This window comes from Ambystoma mexicanum, chromosome 2p (genome assembly GCF_040938575.1).
Source record: "Ambystoma mexicanum isolate Mex_15411 chromosome 2p, UKY_AmexF1_1, whole genome shotgun sequence".
NCBI classification, from domain to species: Eukaryota; Metazoa; Chordata; class Amphibia; order Caudata; family Ambystomatidae; genus Ambystoma; species Ambystoma mexicanum.
Window position 1 is genome coordinate 58,541,821 of NC_090923.1, and position 20,289 is coordinate 58,562,109.

General features: G+C 45.8%; 1 protein-coding gene across 2 annotated transcripts in view; it reads left to right on the forward strand.

Moving 5' to 3' along the window:
* OGG1 (8-oxoguanine DNA glycosylase) overlaps positions 1 to 20,289 on the forward strand; it is a 191,212-nt gene that overhangs the window by 9,261 nt on the left and 161,662 nt on the right. For both annotated transcript variants that reach the window (XM_069643250.1, XM_069643251.1), the window contains exon 3: positions 14,803 to 15,263. In XM_069643250.1, the coding sequence (XP_069499351.1) occupies positions 14,803 to 15,263 (461 nt within the window). The remainder of the gene's footprint in view (positions 1 to 14,802; positions 15,264 to 20,289) is intronic.

A 20,289-nucleotide genomic window follows, 5' to 3' on the forward strand; every position in this document is an offset into this window, starting at 1 on the left:
ACACATCCTGTAGATCCAGACAGAGTGGCACCACTTTGGGAGGCTTCTGTGCAGAAGCCCGCCAAAAGTGGAACAAAGGGCTGAACTTGGGTTGGGGTTACAGAGGCGAACACAAACGCCATTTTAAAACCGAGTCCTGGCAAAAAGACCCAACCGGGGAATAAATATTAAATAAATAACCCGGCGGTATCTTTAACATTGCACCAAAAAAAGTGGTGCGTTTAAAATGAATGGGAAAATCCCATAGGAAATATTCCGGTGGAATATTTCACGTGGTAACCACTGCCACCAGCCAGAAACTCGACAAGGGGGGACTGGACAGTGCCCCCTTGGAAAACAGACCCAGGGGCAATCGAATTATCCCTACCAGTACTTCCACAATATGATGGTTTGTATTGGTTCTGTTCACAATTTAAGACTAGTAAAGCCAATGGTGACTTTACATGCCCTGGGAGACAGTAGTCAGTCCCAGGGTATGGAGTCTATGTTTGGGGGCCACTGTGACACCCCTGTGTTACTGCTCTGTAACACATTTACCAAAAACACATGCAGCCCTATGGAGTAAAAGACCCCATAGCCCATAAAACACATTACAAAGTCAAAGGACATTCTCAAATCATGCCCAAGAGTGGGAGAAAAGAGTCTCACTCTTAGCAGGAAAAAAATAAACCCCAAAAATCCAGCAAAGTTGCTGGGGGACTCACTAGGTTTGGGAAATTAGCCTTTACAGAGAATTCTCCCTAACACCCGCTCCTCCTTCCCCCAGCACTTGCACGCTCTCCACTCTGACCTGCACTTCCTTTCCCCTCCTTAGCATCAGCGTGCTTCCCCCCACCTCCCCGCTCCCTTACTCTTCGTGTTACTGCACTTGCACGATCCAAATGACACAAGGCCTAGTAGAACTGTTTTTGTTATTCTTCATTCCTGTTCTCCTCCCCCCTCTTTTATCTTGTTGTGCCTTGAACCACCATTAGCTTTATATGTGCATTATGAATACCCAATAAATAAAGAGAAAATAAAGTGCTAGTGGGCCCATTTTCTGGGTCTCGGGTAATTGTTTACAGGGAGTTGAGGGGTATTCCTGTCGTAGCTTATGGTTTGAAATGTGGAGTTGTACCGCATTGTTGTCCCTTGTGAGAGCTAAGAGTGCTAGAGAGCTCATCTGATTGGAGAGTGTATTGGATAACCGCAAGAGACAAAAGAGCAAGTCCAAGAAAAGCATAGTTAATACTGCACCCCGTGTGAAGGAGTTCATGGCAACAATTCCCAGGTGGTTCAGGGTAACATGACTCATAGACCACCTCGTATATCTGGTGGATGACAAGATCAGGCCCAATCGTACTGTGAACATAAGTGCTAGTTGTGTGAAATTATTTTCCAGATAATTAAGATTAACAGAGGTAGACGTCTCCTGACTGATTACGCAGTACATAGTTGGAGGGAGATAATGATTGAGCTCAATCGTGGCGAAGAACATAGGTGCTACTAGGACTCGTCTTTGGAGTGAAGGGTATTAGTTTTCAGATAGATAGAGATAAGCATTTTAGAGCGTGGTGCATGCCTGGTTGAGGACAATGCGCAAGCCCAGTCATAGCGTAAGAGCACAAGTGTTATGTCCGAGCTTGGAGTGGTGGGAATTAAGATTGTAGTGTGGTTTGGGGGTGGCACGGTCAGCTTATTGGAGCATGGGAACAGCTAGGCGATTGTTGCTGAGTCAGCAGCTTCCTAGCGCTGAAATAAATTGATCACTAGAGCCGGCTTCCCTGTCCCAATTGTTCTTACCCCCCCTATTGATGCAGTTCAAGCCATTTCTGGCCATTGCTGGTAGGACAAGTGGTTAAAAATATCTTTCCGTAGTCGGCTGCATACATTTCACAAGAGAGTCCCATTTAAATTGAATTTCACTGCTTGTCAGTATATTTACATTTGCTTTTCCTATGCTTACTTCATTCTTTTCAATGCTTTATCCATGACCACAGCTTCAATGTAATTCTGTCAAGTGCTCGTCCTAAACCTGGCTTCTTTTAACACAACAATGATAACTCTTTCTACTACTTTGCAAAGATGCACCCCCTGCGTAAATAGACGCCCATTAACTCGTCAAAGGCTTTGAATGATGTCTTTAGATGTAACTGCACTTTATGAAAATAGCATCCCCTCTCCACCGTGTAGGTCTTTGTGAACACGTCTTTGGCAGTGTCAAAATACAGTGCTACACCCTTCTAAGGATTACGCTTTATCACTCGATAATGCATTTGGTTCAGGAATCACTCAGCTTCAAGCAAAATGTGGTTTGCTCTGCAGACATATGATATGATAGCTTAATACCCAAATGTTTTTAAGCGCGGACCCGGGGATCTAACCTGTGGTGCCATGTGGCGTCTTCAATGCTTCCAAGGCACGCACGTTGCCCCTGAACTTTCCCCCCGAGACTGCATATATACATGAATTGGCTTATTTGTTTTAGGAGTATTCCAGCAGCGGATGTTCTCAGCTTCTGGTTGGTTCTGTCTGCAAAGCTTCAAATGACATCTTGGTGAATGGACGTCTTTTTACTATATGTAAGCTTAATGTAAAAGTGTGCAAACCCACATGTTCACAGATCTGTCAGCATGAAAATGTATTCACTGGGTATATGGACTTTATTTAAGGACTGTGTCACAGTGCTTTTTGAGATGGTGGTACCACCATCTCTGAACGCGCTGTCATTTTACAGAGTACTTAAGTAAAGCCCATATTCCAAACATGTACAAGTTAGGTTTTGTGCACTATTTATTAGGCATTGACCTATTCAAAAGACTTCCATTCACCCAGTGAACAGAAGTATTTCTCCCGAGTGACCCAACATGCATACGTTTTTCCCTGGGGATAACACGGCCGCACCTTTACATGATTAAAGGCTGGCATGTTCTGGCAAATCTGTCAGTTGTGCTTTTACATGGTGAAATGCTGGTATGTTGAGGGAAAAACCATCACAGTTGTATCCTGACAATGCTGGTAAAACAATCACAGTTGTATGCTGATAGGGTCCAATACGGGCAACACTGGACAAGCCACCACAGCCCCTTTCATACAGAGGCAAATACTAGTAAGAATTGATCAACGCCATCATGAGTGCGTTCTTCCAGTGACAATACTGCTATCATTTATTTTTTGTTGCCCTCTATGCTATTTCTACAACATGTTTCAGCTAACAGCTGGACATCTATTTGTTTTTTTTTCTGCATGCATAATTCATGTATATTCCGGTGCAGTTACCAATTCTATTTGCCCTTGTTTGTTTGTGCTGACATTGAACCCTATTGCTGACCAGAAATAATAAATAATTAGCAATTAAAACAGCAAATTATGAATGAAATAATTTTCTGCCTTCTAGTGAAATAGCCCCTTTGATGTAATCTTATCTTTGAATCACAGAACTGAAATCAACTCTTGTTGTTTTAGAATGTACAAGTCTGTCGGTAATGACAAACAAATCATGTATATATGAACTTTTGCCGACACGTTTACTGCGCTTTTATGCATGAGATTAGTGTTGTGGTAAATGTTCCCTGTTGTGTAGGGAGGATTGCCATTTGGTATTGAAGATCTGTCTTCTTCTTTGTGGTTTATTGCACTTGGGGATATCTTGGAGAATTGTGCCAATCAAAGGCTACATGGAGAAACGTCTGGACTAGCTGTGGGTGTCTGCACACATAATATGCCAGCATTACCACTGTTCATTACTTTCAAGATGCTGAGACCAATATAGCTGCCAGCATTGCAAATGTAAACATCGTTCATGGTGCAGCAACCTCCTCTGCCAAACATATGCATGCATCACACTTGCGCACACACAGTCACACCCATAAACCCACAATCTGAAGGATAGGGACTCACATGCATACAACATTGCTGCTTCAGTCTTTACTCAGGTTGGGCTGGAAAGCAGGATCGTATTCAGCATCAGGCAACTCCCAGAAGGAAAACGTGAATCACCAGGGAAGGCTCTCTTGTTGGCTGCTAGCAACCTGTGGGCTCCATTTCTGCATCCTTTTGTTTATAATCAAATGGCAGTGCTCTTTGTAAACCAAGTTGAAATCGAGGAGGAGGCTTAGGGCAAGGAAGCACAATACATGGAGGAGGGACCTAAGGGCTCCAGCCACCTTCCCATAGAGCTCCCATAGAGCTCTCCAATAAGCGGGTGCACATGGAAAACCACCAATGCTGCAAACGAATGCAGTATAGGCAAAGGCTGCCAGGAAGAGACCTTTTGTATTTTTATATATATTGGGATAGCATAAAATGTGTTTTGAGCATGAACACATTTCACATGGCAAAGAATAATGGTAGTGCTAAGATGGATTTCTAGAATCTGGCCTGGTGGACAGATTTCAGGAGGCCACCCTAGTTATAGTGAACAGGGTAACGCTGGGAGTTCAGCCACACCCAATCAAGGTCAGCGTGGCGAATGGTCAAGGCTAAGTCTCAGGAGAGGTCAGTGGGTTTAGCGGTTCACGATGAGTCCACACAGTAAAATATACAATGATTAAACTTAGTAAATGACAACAATGTTCTATTTATTATAGGCCCTAAAACGCAATAGGAAAATGAATCAAGCAGGTTATATTATCACACAATACTAAATATGAACCATATATATATATAGTCAACTTTGGTTATAACAATGCATACAATTCACATAAATACCTGAAAAGGAAGGTAAGTAGTTAAGCAATTGGATATCCATTCCACAGGAATAGGCACCCTCACTTGATCAGTCCAAGCCTCATTTGAATGGGGCCTTGTGCCGAAAAGCTCATAAAGTTCCTTTAGTAGATGGGTCAACGTCAGAAAATGTTCCTGCGGGGGGTGAACAATCCCAAAGACTTATCAGGACTCTTACAGTTAGTACTTTTAGAATCTTTTAGAACAGCTTTTTAGATAAGCATTTAAAAAGCAATGGAATGGAATAAATCAAAGTTCTTCACAAACTTTATAATAGAGGATTTAATGGCACCGTTAAGTATTGCTACTACTCACCGCTCTTACTCCGATTTTCCTAAAGAACTTGGCAGGTGGAATGAGAGTCGCTGGGTGTAGTATGTTTTTTTATGTTGGATCCAGTAGAGGATGTCCAGGAGCTGAGTGGAACCCTTTCCAGCGAAGACATTCAGCAGGCACTGATGCAGACACTCTTCCAGACGAGACGGGGGATGGCCAGTTCCAGCGACAGCCATTGTACACGGGCAAAAGCAGGCGTCTCTCCTGTCACGAACAAAAGAAGCCCTCCAGAACAGGATCCTTGGATACTAGGACTCTGAAGCCTGGCAGGAAGGCGATTTATGGGACTTGCTGATGACTATCGTAGTTTCGGGCAAAAACGCAGAACGGTGACATTTCTTGCATGGTAGCCCGAAACAGAGCTGGTCAGTCAACCTGGTGGTCCAGGGACACTTCGGAAGGCTCTAGACTGCAGGATCCTGAAAAGGCATTGAGTCTGGTTGGTCCCACCAGTCCAAAGAGTCGAAGCACAAGCAAGGATCGTCCGAGATCAGGTAGGCCAGCAGCGCTTCACCGAGACAGCAGCAGAAATGGTCGGGAGACCTCATCAGGATTCATCCTCGGGTCTTCCATCGTCTGCACAGCTTCACAGGATATTGGCTCCTCTTCTGATCAGCTAGAATGGCTGCAGGACTCCTCTTCTTTTCCTAAATTCAGTTGAGTGATGAAAATCAGCCCTCCAATAGGATCTGCACCACTCATGCACAACTGCAGTGGTTCAATCAAGGACCACTCTGGGGCTGACTAATGCATGCACAACAGACTCACTGGCACCAGTTTGTGGATTGGGAACAGATAGCCCCAGCCCACTTGCTGGGTCCATACAAACATGGCATACACTAGCCCGCGAAGACAGCAGCATTCCCGGGCAAATGCATGGCCATAAAAGGGAAGTCCTGAGCTGAGAAGGCATGAAGAATGGCAATGAACAATATGGGCAAAGAACAAGCAAAGAATCTTGTGGCATGGCCATCTTTGGCCACTAGCCACTGTTAGTAGCAAAATGCGTTAAACACGAATGGGCATGCTAAAAATATAGAAATAATTGTAAAAATGTATCTGCTGCCACCAGCTGGCACATTTAAAAGAAATCAGAAATCCCTTTGGTAAACGTCTAGGGTGATACAAATGTATCCCCATGGCACTGCATTGAAAGATGCTGTGTGCAGTATGAAGTTACCCAAACAGGTAACATGTCAAAAGACAAAAGGGAAACATAGCACTCACAGTCTGAAGAACTAGTCATTTCCCCCGTAACAAATGAGCAAAATGTCCAGGGCAAGGTGTAAAACAAAAGCAAAACGTTTGGTGCCCATAGAATATGGAGGGAAAGTTGCCTAAGTGAGAAATCCTTCTTGGGTGTACAATCAAAAGGAATGTCTGAGAACGAGGGAATAGAATAACGGACTGGAGTAGTTGAGTGAACAAAGTGTGACATGATGATTCTTAGAACGGGGAAGCAAGAGGCGGAGACAACCAGGGCCAGCCTAAGAGCACAGGATAAAGGCATGTGGGTAACCAGGGTCTGCTAAGGGGATGGTGAGTGCAGCCATCTAGTGGGATGGGGGAAAAGCAGGACCTGGCAAGTGGATAGGTGGGGGCAACCAGGACCGGCCAGGGATATGGGAAGAGATAACTATGACCAGCCAGTGGGACATTGGGTGAATGGACGGGGCAGCCAGTAAAGGGATGCCGCATGCCGGGGGAGTTGTGAAGGGCAGAGGGCATCCAGGACCCTTCTAGCAGGTGGGTGAGTAGCTAGGATGACCAGCCTCGGTGGGGTGGGTTTAAGGAGTGGGGTGTGGTAGGAATTCAGACATGTAACAGAGGGGCTTGCGAGGGGTCATTTTGCTTGGAACCCCGGCAAAGAGCGAGAGGAGGGTGAGCCGGGTAAAAGCCGGGTAAAAGCCGGGTAAAAGCCGGGTAAAAGCCGGGCAAAGAGATGATCCCCTTAACAAGGTGAAGGACACCCTAGAGCATAAATGTAAGAGTGCTGTCATATTGTCTCTTTAAGGCTCAGATTATTGGGCAACGGCACAAACATTTGCATCCATCGATTTGGTATTTTGGTAATTTTAAAACATCCATTAGAAGTATTCAGATAGAGAAGCAGGTTCAGGTGGGGAGAGTGGAAGCCTCCCTTCTTCCACCTCCCGGGACCCTGTCGAACATGTCCACCGAGAATGTGGCAGAGGAAAAGCTTAGTTTCTGCTGTAACAGAACTGCAGATGGAACCGTAGCCGCGGGTGAAAGGGGAAGCACTCCTTTCCTTTCCTTGCCTTCCCTTCGAGGCTTGCTGCCGAGTTTGGTAGAGTTGGTGGCAGGAGAGAGAATTCTGTCCCTCTCGGCTTCTTCTGTGACTTGCTGATGGTTAGATCAGTGGAGCCTGGCAGACCCTGCTGTATCAGTTATTCTCTTACAATCAGACTTTCTAGAAGGATGGAGCGGAGAGCAACAGGGTTTTTTGGCTGAACCTGAGGGGTATGCAGTGATTTTAGAAAATAACTAACAGCAATTATGTCTAAACATTTATAACGAAAGAAAATACAGAATATATATATATATATGGTGGTGGGGAGGGGGTTGGGATGAGATTAAACAAAGGGAAACGGAGTTGGAGGGGGGCGTACCCCCCCAAATAAAAATAAAATGTAATGGTATTTTGTTAATTATAAATATTTGACATAAATGTTGTTCGTTATTTTCTATTCGATAAAATCACATGTAACTCTCCTGAGGGATAGGGCTTTTGTGTATTGGAGCACTATTGCATGTGCTGGCAACATGATCGCTGGATAGCCTGGGACAGTAGGCCGTACTTGCATTAATAGCCTTTGTCTTATTGCCACTCCCGTTTGGCTTAGACAACTATTGCAGGAGCAGACCTTTATTGCTTGTTTTGCCTACTGTGGCTGGCTAGATATCTATATATGACATACCCAGAACCTGTTTCTTCCAGCTATGCATCCTCAGGTGTTTCTCCCCATACCTTACATACCCTCACCATTTCTCTGCCATCATTTCCATCATGCTCTCCCGCTTAAACTATGCAAACTGCATTTATCTAGGCACACCAGCGTTCCAGCTAAGGAAACTGCAAAGAATCCAAAACGCTGCAGCATGCCTGCTCATTGCCATCCCTCCTAGAGAACTCAGCCCTATACTAAGGGTCCTCCACTGGCTCCCTATTGGTCAACAAACTACCTTTAAAGCCGTGTGCATCACCCACCGTGCCATCCACAACACAGGCTTGGAATTCCTCCAAGACAATCTCACTTGCACCCCCAGGACACTCAGATACAGCGTCCCTCCTAGTTGTCGCCAATACAACTTCACCAGACTGGTCGGAACCTCCTTCTCCATCCAAGCTCTGACCATCGGGAACTCTCTGCCCCTCCACATCCGCAACATTGACAACCACCTGGCATTCAGAAAGGCCCTCAAAACCTGGCTCTGTCTTTCCTCCTCTTGAATCTTTTCACACTCCATGATGTGACTGACACGCGCACACAAACACTGGGCCAAACCTGACAACATACCCATCCCCCCATCCACCGCAGATGCCTCCAGCGTTCGCAGCAGCACACCATGATAAACTCAGCCCTCCCCCTACACCCCTACCCCAGATGATCGTACAATACTCCCCATCCCTCTGGCCCCTTGCCCACTGTTTAGGCTCTCAATCTAGGGAGCCCGCAGCTGGCGAAACCAGCCAATCGCGTTGGACCAAGGAAAAGCAACATTGAAGATGAACTCTGTCCAAGTTTAATGTATGTATAAACTGCACCAGGTCTGTGGACATAGGCCGCAAGGGCGGCCAACCATCCATGCACTATAGAATGCAGCTATGGCTATGCGAATCCGGTCTAGCATCTTGCATAGTCGCCCACACTGAAACACCAGACATACCTCAACACCTCTGCCATTAGTATACAGCGACAACCTGCAAACAATTTCGAGCTAGCTGGGTACACATCAATCCTCCTGCACTAGTACTCTATCCTAAACTACCAACAGCACCCGCCCTCGTGCTTGACCTTCGGGCTGCTTACTGGAGCCTAGCCAGCCCTCCTAAGCCCTAAACTGGCAGAATATACAGACTCATCTTAAAGTTAACTCTTAGAGGGCGCTCCAACCAGAAAGCACATTGAGGCCATACAAATGGGCAAGTGGCACTATATAAATGACAAATACAATACAATATATCATGGGCTTGTTGGAATCTACTCTGCCCAGTACAGCACCTTGGCTCCAGCTCTGTCTTTCGCAGTCCTTCTATCAAGCAAGTGGCACAGAGCAGAGATTTCTGCACTTGGGGGGTGGGGGGGGGGGAATTTGTTTTGTAAAAACGTGTTTCTTCCCTAAAAATTGTAAGTTTGATTTTTGACAAAAGTGATGGATCTATTGCTATGTATTGCCTTTGCCAGTCTTCCTCAGCCACTCAGGATTCCCTCAGTTAAAAATCCATTACATAATTGTTTTTGAAATGACAGAGTCTCCACACACCATAAGCAAGGTGACAGCAGTAGTTTATTGAGATAGTTCTTACAGCAAACCGCCATCACTGTCAGCTGCTCTCTCTTTTTCCAAACATGACATTCCCTTCTGGATTGTGCCGCTGTGTTCCACTGGGAGGATTCCATTTGAACACAGCTGCTTCACCCAGGTAAAAACACATCATAACAGTTTTGCTCACCTCAAACATTGCAGAAGAGGACAAACCATCTGTAAATTGGTTGTGGGTCCATATGTGAATTGCAGGCTCTGTGTGCCTGCGAGGGACATAGGCATCACCTCTCTAAGGAAGCCCAATAAGGCTTGTGTTGTAGTGCAGGGAAGTTCTCAAGCCGTTCCCGCTGGACTGCTCCTTTGGGTGCAGAGTCAAGGCTTATAATGAGGCAATATCTCCAAAGGGCAGGAGCCCCCCTCGCAGCCGGAGGATCCAGCTGTTGATCCCTCCCCACCCCTGATCGACCGCCTACCTAGCACATGGTCTGCAGTAGCAGCCGTGCTAATCCGTACAGCGCTGCAGGAGCAGTCGCTGTGAAGCACCCCCTGTGCTTCCCTAGATGCCCCTCACCTACGAGTGCCCAGTGAATCCTAGGCAGTCCAGGCACACGAAGCCCAGTGCCCGCACCACGTCGCCGACAGAGCCTCATAAAATGGCTGCCGCAATTATTGTTTATTGCGTTGCCCAGCAATGTGTCTTGCTTTTCCGTGAGCCAGCCCGCGGCAGGCAGAAGCCGGCCTATCTCGAGGAAGGCCCAGAGAGAAAGGCCCTTCCTGTTTGCCACTGCCCCTCACTTCTGGCAGCATCTCCAAAGGGCAGGAGCCCCCCTCGCAGCGGGAGGATCCAGCCGTTGTTGTCTCCCCCACCCCCGATCAACCGCCTACCTAGCCCATGGTCTGCAGGAGCAGCTGTGCTAATCCGTACAGTGCTGCAGGAGCAGTCGCTGTGAAGCACCCCCTGTGCCGGCCCTAAATGCCCCCCACCTACGACTGCCCAGTGAATCCTAGGCAGCCCAGGCGCACGAAGCCCAGTGCCCGCACCACGCCGCTGACAGAGCCTCATGAAATGGCTGCCGCAATTATTGTTTATTGCGTTGCCTAGCAACACGTCTCGCTCTTCCGTGAGCCAGCCCGCCGCATACCCCTCAGGTGCAGCCAAAAAACCCTGTTTGCCCCTGTTCACCTCTGGAGCCACGGGACCAACACTCCCTCACAGTGATCCACTCGGAACTCAAAGGATACGTGAGTAGAATTCCCCTCTCCAAGACTGCCACGCATTACCATTGAAAGGGCCCCTAGACCCTGAACAGCGTAAATCATAATATGATTCCATCCTGTGAACAAGTCTTTTGTACCAATCCCTTATAGACGTATGCACATGTCGCAATGCAATTCTAAATCGCGTATTCATGATTGAAATGTCTTTTTACGCACCTGTATACAGTGAATGCTCTATACACATTTTTGCCATCTGATATTCCCTAGCCAGTTAGTCACTTCGCACCATCTGAGCTACCACTGCTCCAGCCCGCCTCCCTGCACATGCACAACAAGTACTCCAGCATGTTACCAGGGCTGCACCACCAGATTAACACGCTTACTACTCTTAGGCACACTACTCGCTACCACATTGTATGGACAACAGTATCCACACTTCCGCCTACCCAGCTCCAGCATCATGGAACCGTCACTCTCAAACTCCACACCCCTTCTACCCCACGCCCAACATCACGCATCCTCACACCTTTACACCCAATAGTTGCACCAGACTGTGCAGACTGAGGACGCTTACCCTACCCATTTCACTCTCCTCTCACCACATTCCTACATTGCATAGAAACCGCAGACTAGGTTCCCGTACATCCGTCTCTCACCACCTTTCATCCAGCATTACTAACGTCTTCACACCGTGTACCAGCATCACCCCTAATTCTAAATCATCCATCCCTTCCGAACCCAAGCAGAAAAAACAAACATAACAACAGCTTCCAAACACAAGTCAGGCATCGCCTATACTGAAATGCACATTACTTAACACTCGATCGCTCACTGCCCATGCCTTAGAAATCAATGAGCTTATCTCCAGCTTCGACCTAGACCTGCTAGCCATCAACGAGACCTGGTTGCATGAAGCTTCAGGCCCCGCCATTACTTTAGCCATGCCAGAAGGCTACTCCATTCTTAGGCAAGACAGACCAACAAAATCAGGTGGGGTGTTGCCTTAATCTATAAAGACATCCACCATATCAGACCCACACCCCACTCATGGGAAGGAAATGCAGATATACTTTCTGCCAAACTACCTCTCTCTCACAACAACACCATTAACATACACGTCCTCTACCGCCCCCAGGACTCCTAGCCGACTTTCAAGGGCAAATCACTCACATTCTCAGCGATAATTTAAAAAAATCCACCAAAACCTTACTCCTAGGTGATCTCAATCTAGGCTTTAGCGATCCCAAGGACAAAAATGCTACTTCCTTTCTTAAGGATCTCTCCAATTTAGACTTCACACAAAAAAATTGTATCACCCACCCACACCAAAGGCAGAACTATAGATTGGTTTGCTGATCATAACTGCAACTCCTCCATCACATCCAATACATTCCTCTCCTGGACAGACCACAGCTGCATACAATTCTCTATCCCCACGATAACAACCAAAAAAACATTAGTACATAAATCTGCCACCGTATCCAGAAGCTCTAAAAAACGAACTGCAGACAACTTAAGCCCCCTTCTCAACACCGCATTCCTCGCCCCACCTTTCTCACAAGATCCTAACATTCTAGCAGACATTGTCAAGGACACGCTCACTAATGCTATAAACTCCATTTCTCCTCTAGAGGAAAAAAAATAAAAAAAAGTCCTTCCATTCCAACGCATGGTTCACAGAGGACCTCCAAGCTCTGCGCAACAACAAGCGCCAAGCACTCAAAAATTGGTAGGCCAACCCATGCGACATTACCAAAGATTTATTCAAAGACATTGCAAAAAAAATACAAAACTGCCATCTTCAATGCCAAATCTGAGTCATACAACCGTCGAATAGCAGAATCCAAGTCCCACTCAAGGGAACTCTTCTCTATCTTCAAAGAGCTCACAGTGCCTCCCATCACCAATGACGAGATCATTAAGGACGAAGCCTGGTGAAACAGTATCCAAGCCGCCATGCTTAACAAATTAGACCTCTTACAAAACAAAATTCTTAACCACTACAATACCCTGCCGAAACAGAGTCAGCACTCACAACCTCAATCCTCTAGCAAAACCTTTAACATCCCTAAATTTGCCTTCAACAAAGTCTCGGAACAAGAAGTCCTGGACATTCTGAAACACCTGAAACCATCGACCTGCAAAGGCGATACTTGCCCCCCCAAATTAATCAAGGACTGCGCTGAACAACTTGCCTCACTCATTACCGCATTCATTAATTCCTCATTCTTGACCTGCTCCGTCCCAGACAATCTTAAAGAAGCTTGGGTGTGCCCAATTCTAAAAAAGCCAACTCTCGACCCTACGATGCCCAACAACTACAGACCCATAATGACAGTCCCTTTCCTCCTCAAGATTTTAGATAAAGTGGCACACAGCCAAATCCAACTATACCTTGAAACAAACTCCATCCTAGGCACCAGACAGTCAGGTTTCCGCAAAGGTCATCTAACAGAGACTGCCCTAGTGGACCTAAAAAACCAAATAACTAAGATACTGGACACAGGTAAACCTGCCCTTCTACTTCTCCTTGACCTGTCTGCGGCATTCGACCTAGTGGACCATAAAACCCTCACATCACACCTTTCCCACCATGCACATTTCTCTGACCAAGCCACCTCCTGGATAACATCATTTCTAGAAGAGAAGGCCATGAAAGCCTTTTCTAACACCTCCAATGCCACACCTTCCACAATACACTACGGTGTCCCACAAGGCTCTTGTACAGCACCTACACTATACAACCTATTCACCAAACCTTTGTTCAATAAACTGGATGCACTTGGGATTGCCTACACTAACTACACAGATGACACCCAAGTGCTCCTCCCTCTAACTGGCTCATACCACTCAGACGCCTTAGCCCTAAAAAATATATACGCCGCCATTCAAGCCTGGATGGCCACTAATGGCCTATGTCGTAACGGGGATAAGACTGAGATCCTGATACTCGGCCAAAAAAATACACTGGCTAAACTAGATAGTCCCTATGCCATCGACAACTACATTATTCCAGTCCTATCTTCGGTGAAAACGCTAGGGGTCTACACTGATGCAACTTTGTCCATGGACAAACAAGTCAGTGCCATTGTCTCCGCATATGCACTAAGCACCAAATTCATCAACGCCATCAAACCATTCCTCACCAAAGAAAACTGTCTCTCAATAGCAAGAGCTACCATAGGCGTTAAACTTGATTATTGTAACGCACTCCTAGCCGGCACCTCTGAGAAAAACCTAAACAAACTGCAGGTCACCCAAAACAACGCTCTGAGAGCAGCCTTAAGCATCTCCAAAAGGGAACACATCTCACTTGCAAGACAATCTGTTCATTGGCTCCCTGTCAAAAGAACGCATCACCTTCAAGGTTCTGACTACTACCCAGAAATGTATCCATCACACTGCACCATCTTACCTCTCAGACACTATCTTCAGACGGACTTCATCCAGACCGACCAGACTGTGCTACACCAACCAACTCACTCTACCCCGCATCAACAAGACCACAGCAGGTGGGCTGGGTTTCCCCTACATAGCACCTAGGCTCTGGAACAATCTTCCCCACGCTCTAAGAGCAGAATGCTCCCTGTTGGCGTTCAGAAAAAAACTCAAAAACTCTCTCTTTAACTAAACCTCCTCTACCGACAGCCAACTTACACATACTGCAAATGCTGCTTTTGTATAAACTGTATGTGTGCTTTTTTCATATGTTGTAACTAAGTCGCGCTATTCCTGTAACCAGTGCCACGATGCCTCAGGGCTGTTTCTGTGCGCTTAACAAATATGAATAAATAAATAAATAAATAGATAAACAAACACATTCAACCTTGCTTCTCAACAGTTCATTATAATGTTTGATTGTGGGCATGATTGTATAAATGTTGTAGGCTTTGGTTTGAAGGGGTGACAGTGTCATTACTTACTCATTAGAGCTACTGGATTTTTTTTTCCCAGTGTAATTTAAATGATGTTTTTATTTTGCTTTGAAGTACTTGAGCATTTCTCAGTGTTATGTTTTCTTTGAACTACCAGGTGGACTGAAAGCCATCCCGGACATTGGACGGGTGTTTTTGCTGGTCGCGTGTGGACTCTTAGCCAGACAGATGACCGCATATGGTACATGGTCTATGGCAATTCAACAAACGCCCACAAAGAGGAGAAAGCATCTGCCACTGACATAAAGCCGATCGGTAACGCAAAGCTCAACCCCAAAAGGAAAGGGGCAAGAGCCCAGAAGAACACTGTGCAAGAGAGCCATGATATAAAACCAGAGAGCCTATGCCAACAGACCCCAATAAAAGAAGAGGAGGAAGAAACCCCAAGGATCATTAAGCCTGAACCAGAAGTAAAGCTCTTTGGAGGGGAAGGGGATGTGAACGTTGAGCAGGAGATTTTGTGGGACTATTTCCAGCTAAACATCAACCTGGTGAACCTGTACAAGCAGTGGAGTGCATCCGACCCACACTTTGAACAAGTGGCGCATACATTTCCAGGTACTCTATCAGGGTTATGGGTTCATTTCTTGCGTGCCGTGCTTGGTGTCCAAAATTGCTGTAGGTTCAGCCCTTCAACTATTTTGTTTCACAAAGAGCACTTTTGAATATAAGACTTAATTCACATGACATGTTTAACCTAATATTATTGTCATTTTGGGTTTGGGGCAGGGTGGTGGGGGGGGGCTCTTTGCGGAGGGTGACAGGGGCAAAAATTCAAGTTATAAGATATTAACCAGTCACAAAAAAGTCACTTGCCACCTCAATTCTATGCATGTTCAGACTAAATCTTTAAGAAATCTGTGTGGCAAACCAATGAGAGAAGCTCCGTTGATATTATGACCTCGAAAGTTCTAACGTGCAATTTGCCCACATCTTCGATATGAAGAAAATAGAATCAATCAGAAAAAGCTGGCTGCCTTATTTTCACCTTTGTAGAGTGACATACCTAAGGGGGTCTTGTCGGCATAAAATCACAACTACATCAGGGTGCAAAATGTGCACTCGTGACTAGCCATTGGATTAGTGATCTTTGACTCTTGGCCGTTAAGTGGTTATGTGCTGTGTGTATTGTAAGGAAATCATGGTGTCAAAAAGTGAGGACAGACACAAGTGAAATGTGATATCAGTTCAAGTGTGTTTACTGAACTTCAATGGGTTGGTTGAACGCCTATCTAACCTAAATCTAAGGATAAATAATAATAACGCAATCCTAGTCGAGTCTCTGTCAAAATACATGGGCCTATACTAATAAACCTAATGCCAATCCTTACTTCTAAATACAAAAGTGTGTGGGACAATAATGTTTGCAACTAATAAAAGTGTTCAAGAAATAATATGTCAGGACGGTTGAGCTGTTGGCTTCCCTTGCACACGTTTTCAGCACAGGGCAAGGCGGTATGTTCGAGCTTCACACACACTCTGGCTTCTCTGCCATGAGGACACAGTTCATAGCATTGACATTAGTTCATTCTGCCAAAATCTCTAATCCAATAACAGTCTCTTACTGCATAGGGCCTGTCATAACAAACAAATATCAAAGTTCCATTTCTACTCAGATCTTCACATGCACAAGTTCTTGCTTCCAGTATTTATCATGGTTCTCCCTCCTTCAGGCTTCGACCCCTTCGTACCACAATGTTTACTCTTGGTCTCTCTCGCTCGGGCTCGGACCATGGATCTCCCTCGTTCGGGCTTGAATCCTCCTGATATCAAAAGACTTTCGAATGTGCGATGGGTTTTGCTTAATCCGTTGCAAGACCACTTCGATTCACTTAATATAATATTCTCAACAATCTTTTGGCTTTCGTTTCTCTTGGCGGGATACCTTACAGAGACCTTCGATTGAGCACACTCAATGTGCCGGACCACTCTGTTAACGGTATCATATCTTTCCTTCTCAAGTTCAAACATTCATCAGCAGTTTAGGTTTACTTGCGCCTTTCAACACACGCATTTAACAGTGTTTGTTCCAGCACACGTTCTATAATGTTGCCGCTTGCAACCTTGACTTCAACACAGACCGGTCTTGCATTGGTCTCCCCAACTCTCTGGCTGTGTTGATCTCTCTAATGCTTCTTTGTGCTTAGAGCCAAGGACGATACCCAGCGGCTGCCGCTAAACCCCACCTTGGTTAGTTATGCGGGAGGGTCTTCGGTATCTCCGACACACAATGCAAGAGTCTTCAGTCTGGTTTCCTGGCCTTATTCTTCCTGCTTCGAAGGTTTCTGGAAAGTAACAGTTTCTTGCCGAAAAGGTCAACGGTATTTCCCTTTTTGCAAACCCTTCTTGGTTTCCCATCTTTCTCCCCTCCTTCACCTGCCGACTCGAAACTGCTGTTCCTTCGTGTGCTTTGCCTCGCTCAGCGTGTGCTCTTGTGCTCTGCCTTTTATCAGTTTGGGGAAGTTTAATGGAAGTCAGGTGTGACTGATTGTCATTAATTGCCTGACTTCACCTGACCATAGTAGCGGGACATGTTAGATACACTGCTCGGGGGTGAGTCTGTACTCTCCCAGAGCGGGCTGTCCGTGTGAAAGTGTGGAGAAGGGAAAGGGGGCGAGGGGGTTAAAGTTCCCATGTATCCTACCTGGTAGGATAGGTTAAAGGTGTTGCAGGGGGAGGGAAACTGCGAATCGCCATCCGGTGTCCCACTCCCACTCCCCGAAGACCCCTCAGCCAGGTGATCCTCCCACACTGGTACTGGTCCATCCCAGGGTCTGGATCCCAAAGCGATGGCCGTGCCCTGGACACCTGATAGAGAGATCCCCAGGGACTAGAGGGTGAGACACCTTCCGTTTCTCACATACCCTTCCGCTATGCGATGTGGCCGCATCTGTTTCACAGGGAAACCGAGAACGGAAATTGACGTTCCCCTGGTCTTTGCCTTTTCGGTGTTCCACAGTGAAACAGTAGGGTTGCAGGTCTAAGAACCATTGCATGACACAAGGATTAGAATCCTTTCGTTGGCTTATCCATACTAAAGGTGAGTGGTCTGTGACAAGGGTGAACTTCCTTCCAGAAAGATAGTATCTTAGATGGCTGATTACCCATTTGATGGCAAGGGCCTCTAACTCCAATATGGAGTAGTTCTTTTCACGTGGGAAGAGTTTTCGACTAGTGAATAGGATAGGGTGTTCTAATCTATCACAATTTTGTGATAAAACTGCTCCTAACCCTGTGAGAAAGGCATCGGTTTGTAATACAAACTCCTTTGAAAAGTCTACCACCTTTAGTATTGGGTTCTAGCACAAGGTTTGTTTTAAGTTGTTGTAACATATGTTGTCCTCATCAGTCCAATGAATCTTCTGGGGTTCAGCATTCTTTGATTTGTCGATTAACCTAGCTGTTTTATCTGAGAAATTAGGGATAAAACTACGGTCATAACCTATCAATCCTAGGAACGCCCTGAGGTCTCTCTTGGACTTAGGCATGGGGGTATCTAGGACAGCTTTCACTTTTTCTCATTGGGGCTGGACACTGCCATTCCCTACAAAGAAGCTGAGGTATTTCACGGCTGAATGGAACAGCTTACATTTGGATGGATTGGCAGTTAAGCTGGCTTCTCTGAGGGTTCTCATAATAGTAAAGAGATGGGAAAGATGGTCTTCCCAAGCCTTACTGTAAAGGACTATGTCGTCAATATAAGCCCCACAGAAATCGGAGTAGGGCTGTAATATCCTGTCCATAAGCCTTTGGAAAGTGGCTGGGGCCCCAAAAAGGCCAGAAAGGGAGGAATTAAACTGGAATAGTCTCAGGGGTGTTGAGAAAGCTGTCTTTTCCTTGTCCGGTCAATGTACGGGGACCTGCCATTATCCCATGGTTAAGTCTAGGGTCGATAGAAAGATGCCACTTCCAAGTTTATCTATTAACTCACCGATACGTGGCATATGATAGGCATTGAAGACGGAGATGGCGTTAACCTTTCTGAAGTCTATGCAAAACCTCCTAGAATTATCAGATTTTGTTACCAATACAATAGGAGAGGACCATGGGTTAGAAGAAGGCTCAATAATGCTTGCCTTCAGCATTTCTTTCACTTCCTCTACCACTATTTGTTTTCGGGCTTCCTGCAGTCTATAGGGTTTTAAATGGACCACTTTTTCTTGTGAATGAGCTCTGAATTGTCTATCTCCTCTGGGATCAAGCAGGACACTATCAAGGTTAAGGCAGCGGAACGATTTACTTTCCACTCCTTTAAGAGATTTACATGGTAAAGGTGTTTTTGTTTTTGCTTCTTATCAGTTTGGGCTACTTTATAGGTACAGGTCTCAATTTCCTCTAGTACCTCATATGGCCCATTCCACCTTCAGACAAGTTTATTTTCACAGGTAGATAAGAGGACTAATGCCTTTTGCCCTACTGAAAAGGATCTTATATTTACTTTCTTGTCATAGGTGGACTTCTGTTGGGCTGAGCTTTTTTCACGTGAGTGTAGACTAGATTTTGAACAAAGTTCATATGCTCTTGTAATCGGATAGCCATTTGTGAAAGGGGAATAGGTGCTTCCCCCCTTTCTTCCCAGGTCTCTCGTAGCATGTGTAAGACACATTTTGGTTCTCTACCATAAAGAAACCGGTGGATGCCTAAGGAGTCTTTCTTTCTGCAAATAGGGGCCATGGGATGATGCTATTCCAGTTCTTTGCATCCTGATCTGACAATTTTCTCAAAATCATCTTAAGTCTTTTATTAAATCTCTTGACCAATCTGTCCGTTATGGGGGTGGGAAAATCAGGTTCTTAAGGTGGAGATATGTAGTAATTCCCTGATTTATCAATTTGCTCATACAATTGGATCCCTGTTCCGTTAGAATTTCCTTGGGGAACCCAACCCTAGAAAAGAATGGTAAAAGATGTTTTAAGATCTGTTGGGTTGTATTGTTCCGCATGGGGAAAGCCTCTGGGTATTGAGTAACGTAATCAAGGATTACAATGACATATTTATTACCCAGTTTAGAGGTCTCCAACGGCCCAATGATATCCATCCCAATTCGGGCAAAATGGACTTCTATGATTGGTAAGGGGTTTAGAGGGGCAGGTAAGGGAATATGTGCACTGGTTTTCTGGCATATTTTGCATGTCTGCATGAAGTTCTTTATGTCAGCATGAATAACCAGGCCAGATTAATTTCCCACTGATGTGAGCTTGGTGTTAGCACCCGCATCCGTTCCTGGTCATTACTTCACAGGTGGCGTGCGTCGCGCCAATCACAACATGGCACATCACCCCATTTGCCAACCAGGAGCAGAACGCGACGCCAACCACAAGACGCTTTTTCCTTATCCCTGCCTAACAAGAACCTAATGCAGCACTTTGAGTTCCAACATGGCGCCACGTTAGATACGTCACCCTACGCATCTGGGAGAGTAGCCACCGCCTTCTCGCATTCAAGACTGCCGGCTGACAACAACGCTTTGCGTTACAACTCCTGTTGCCGGTAATGCTCTTCTGTGTTCTTCCTTTGCTTCCTTGCTACTCTGTTTCTCTTGCTTACCTTTGTCCCGCTTACCTCTGCCTGTGACCTTCGCTCC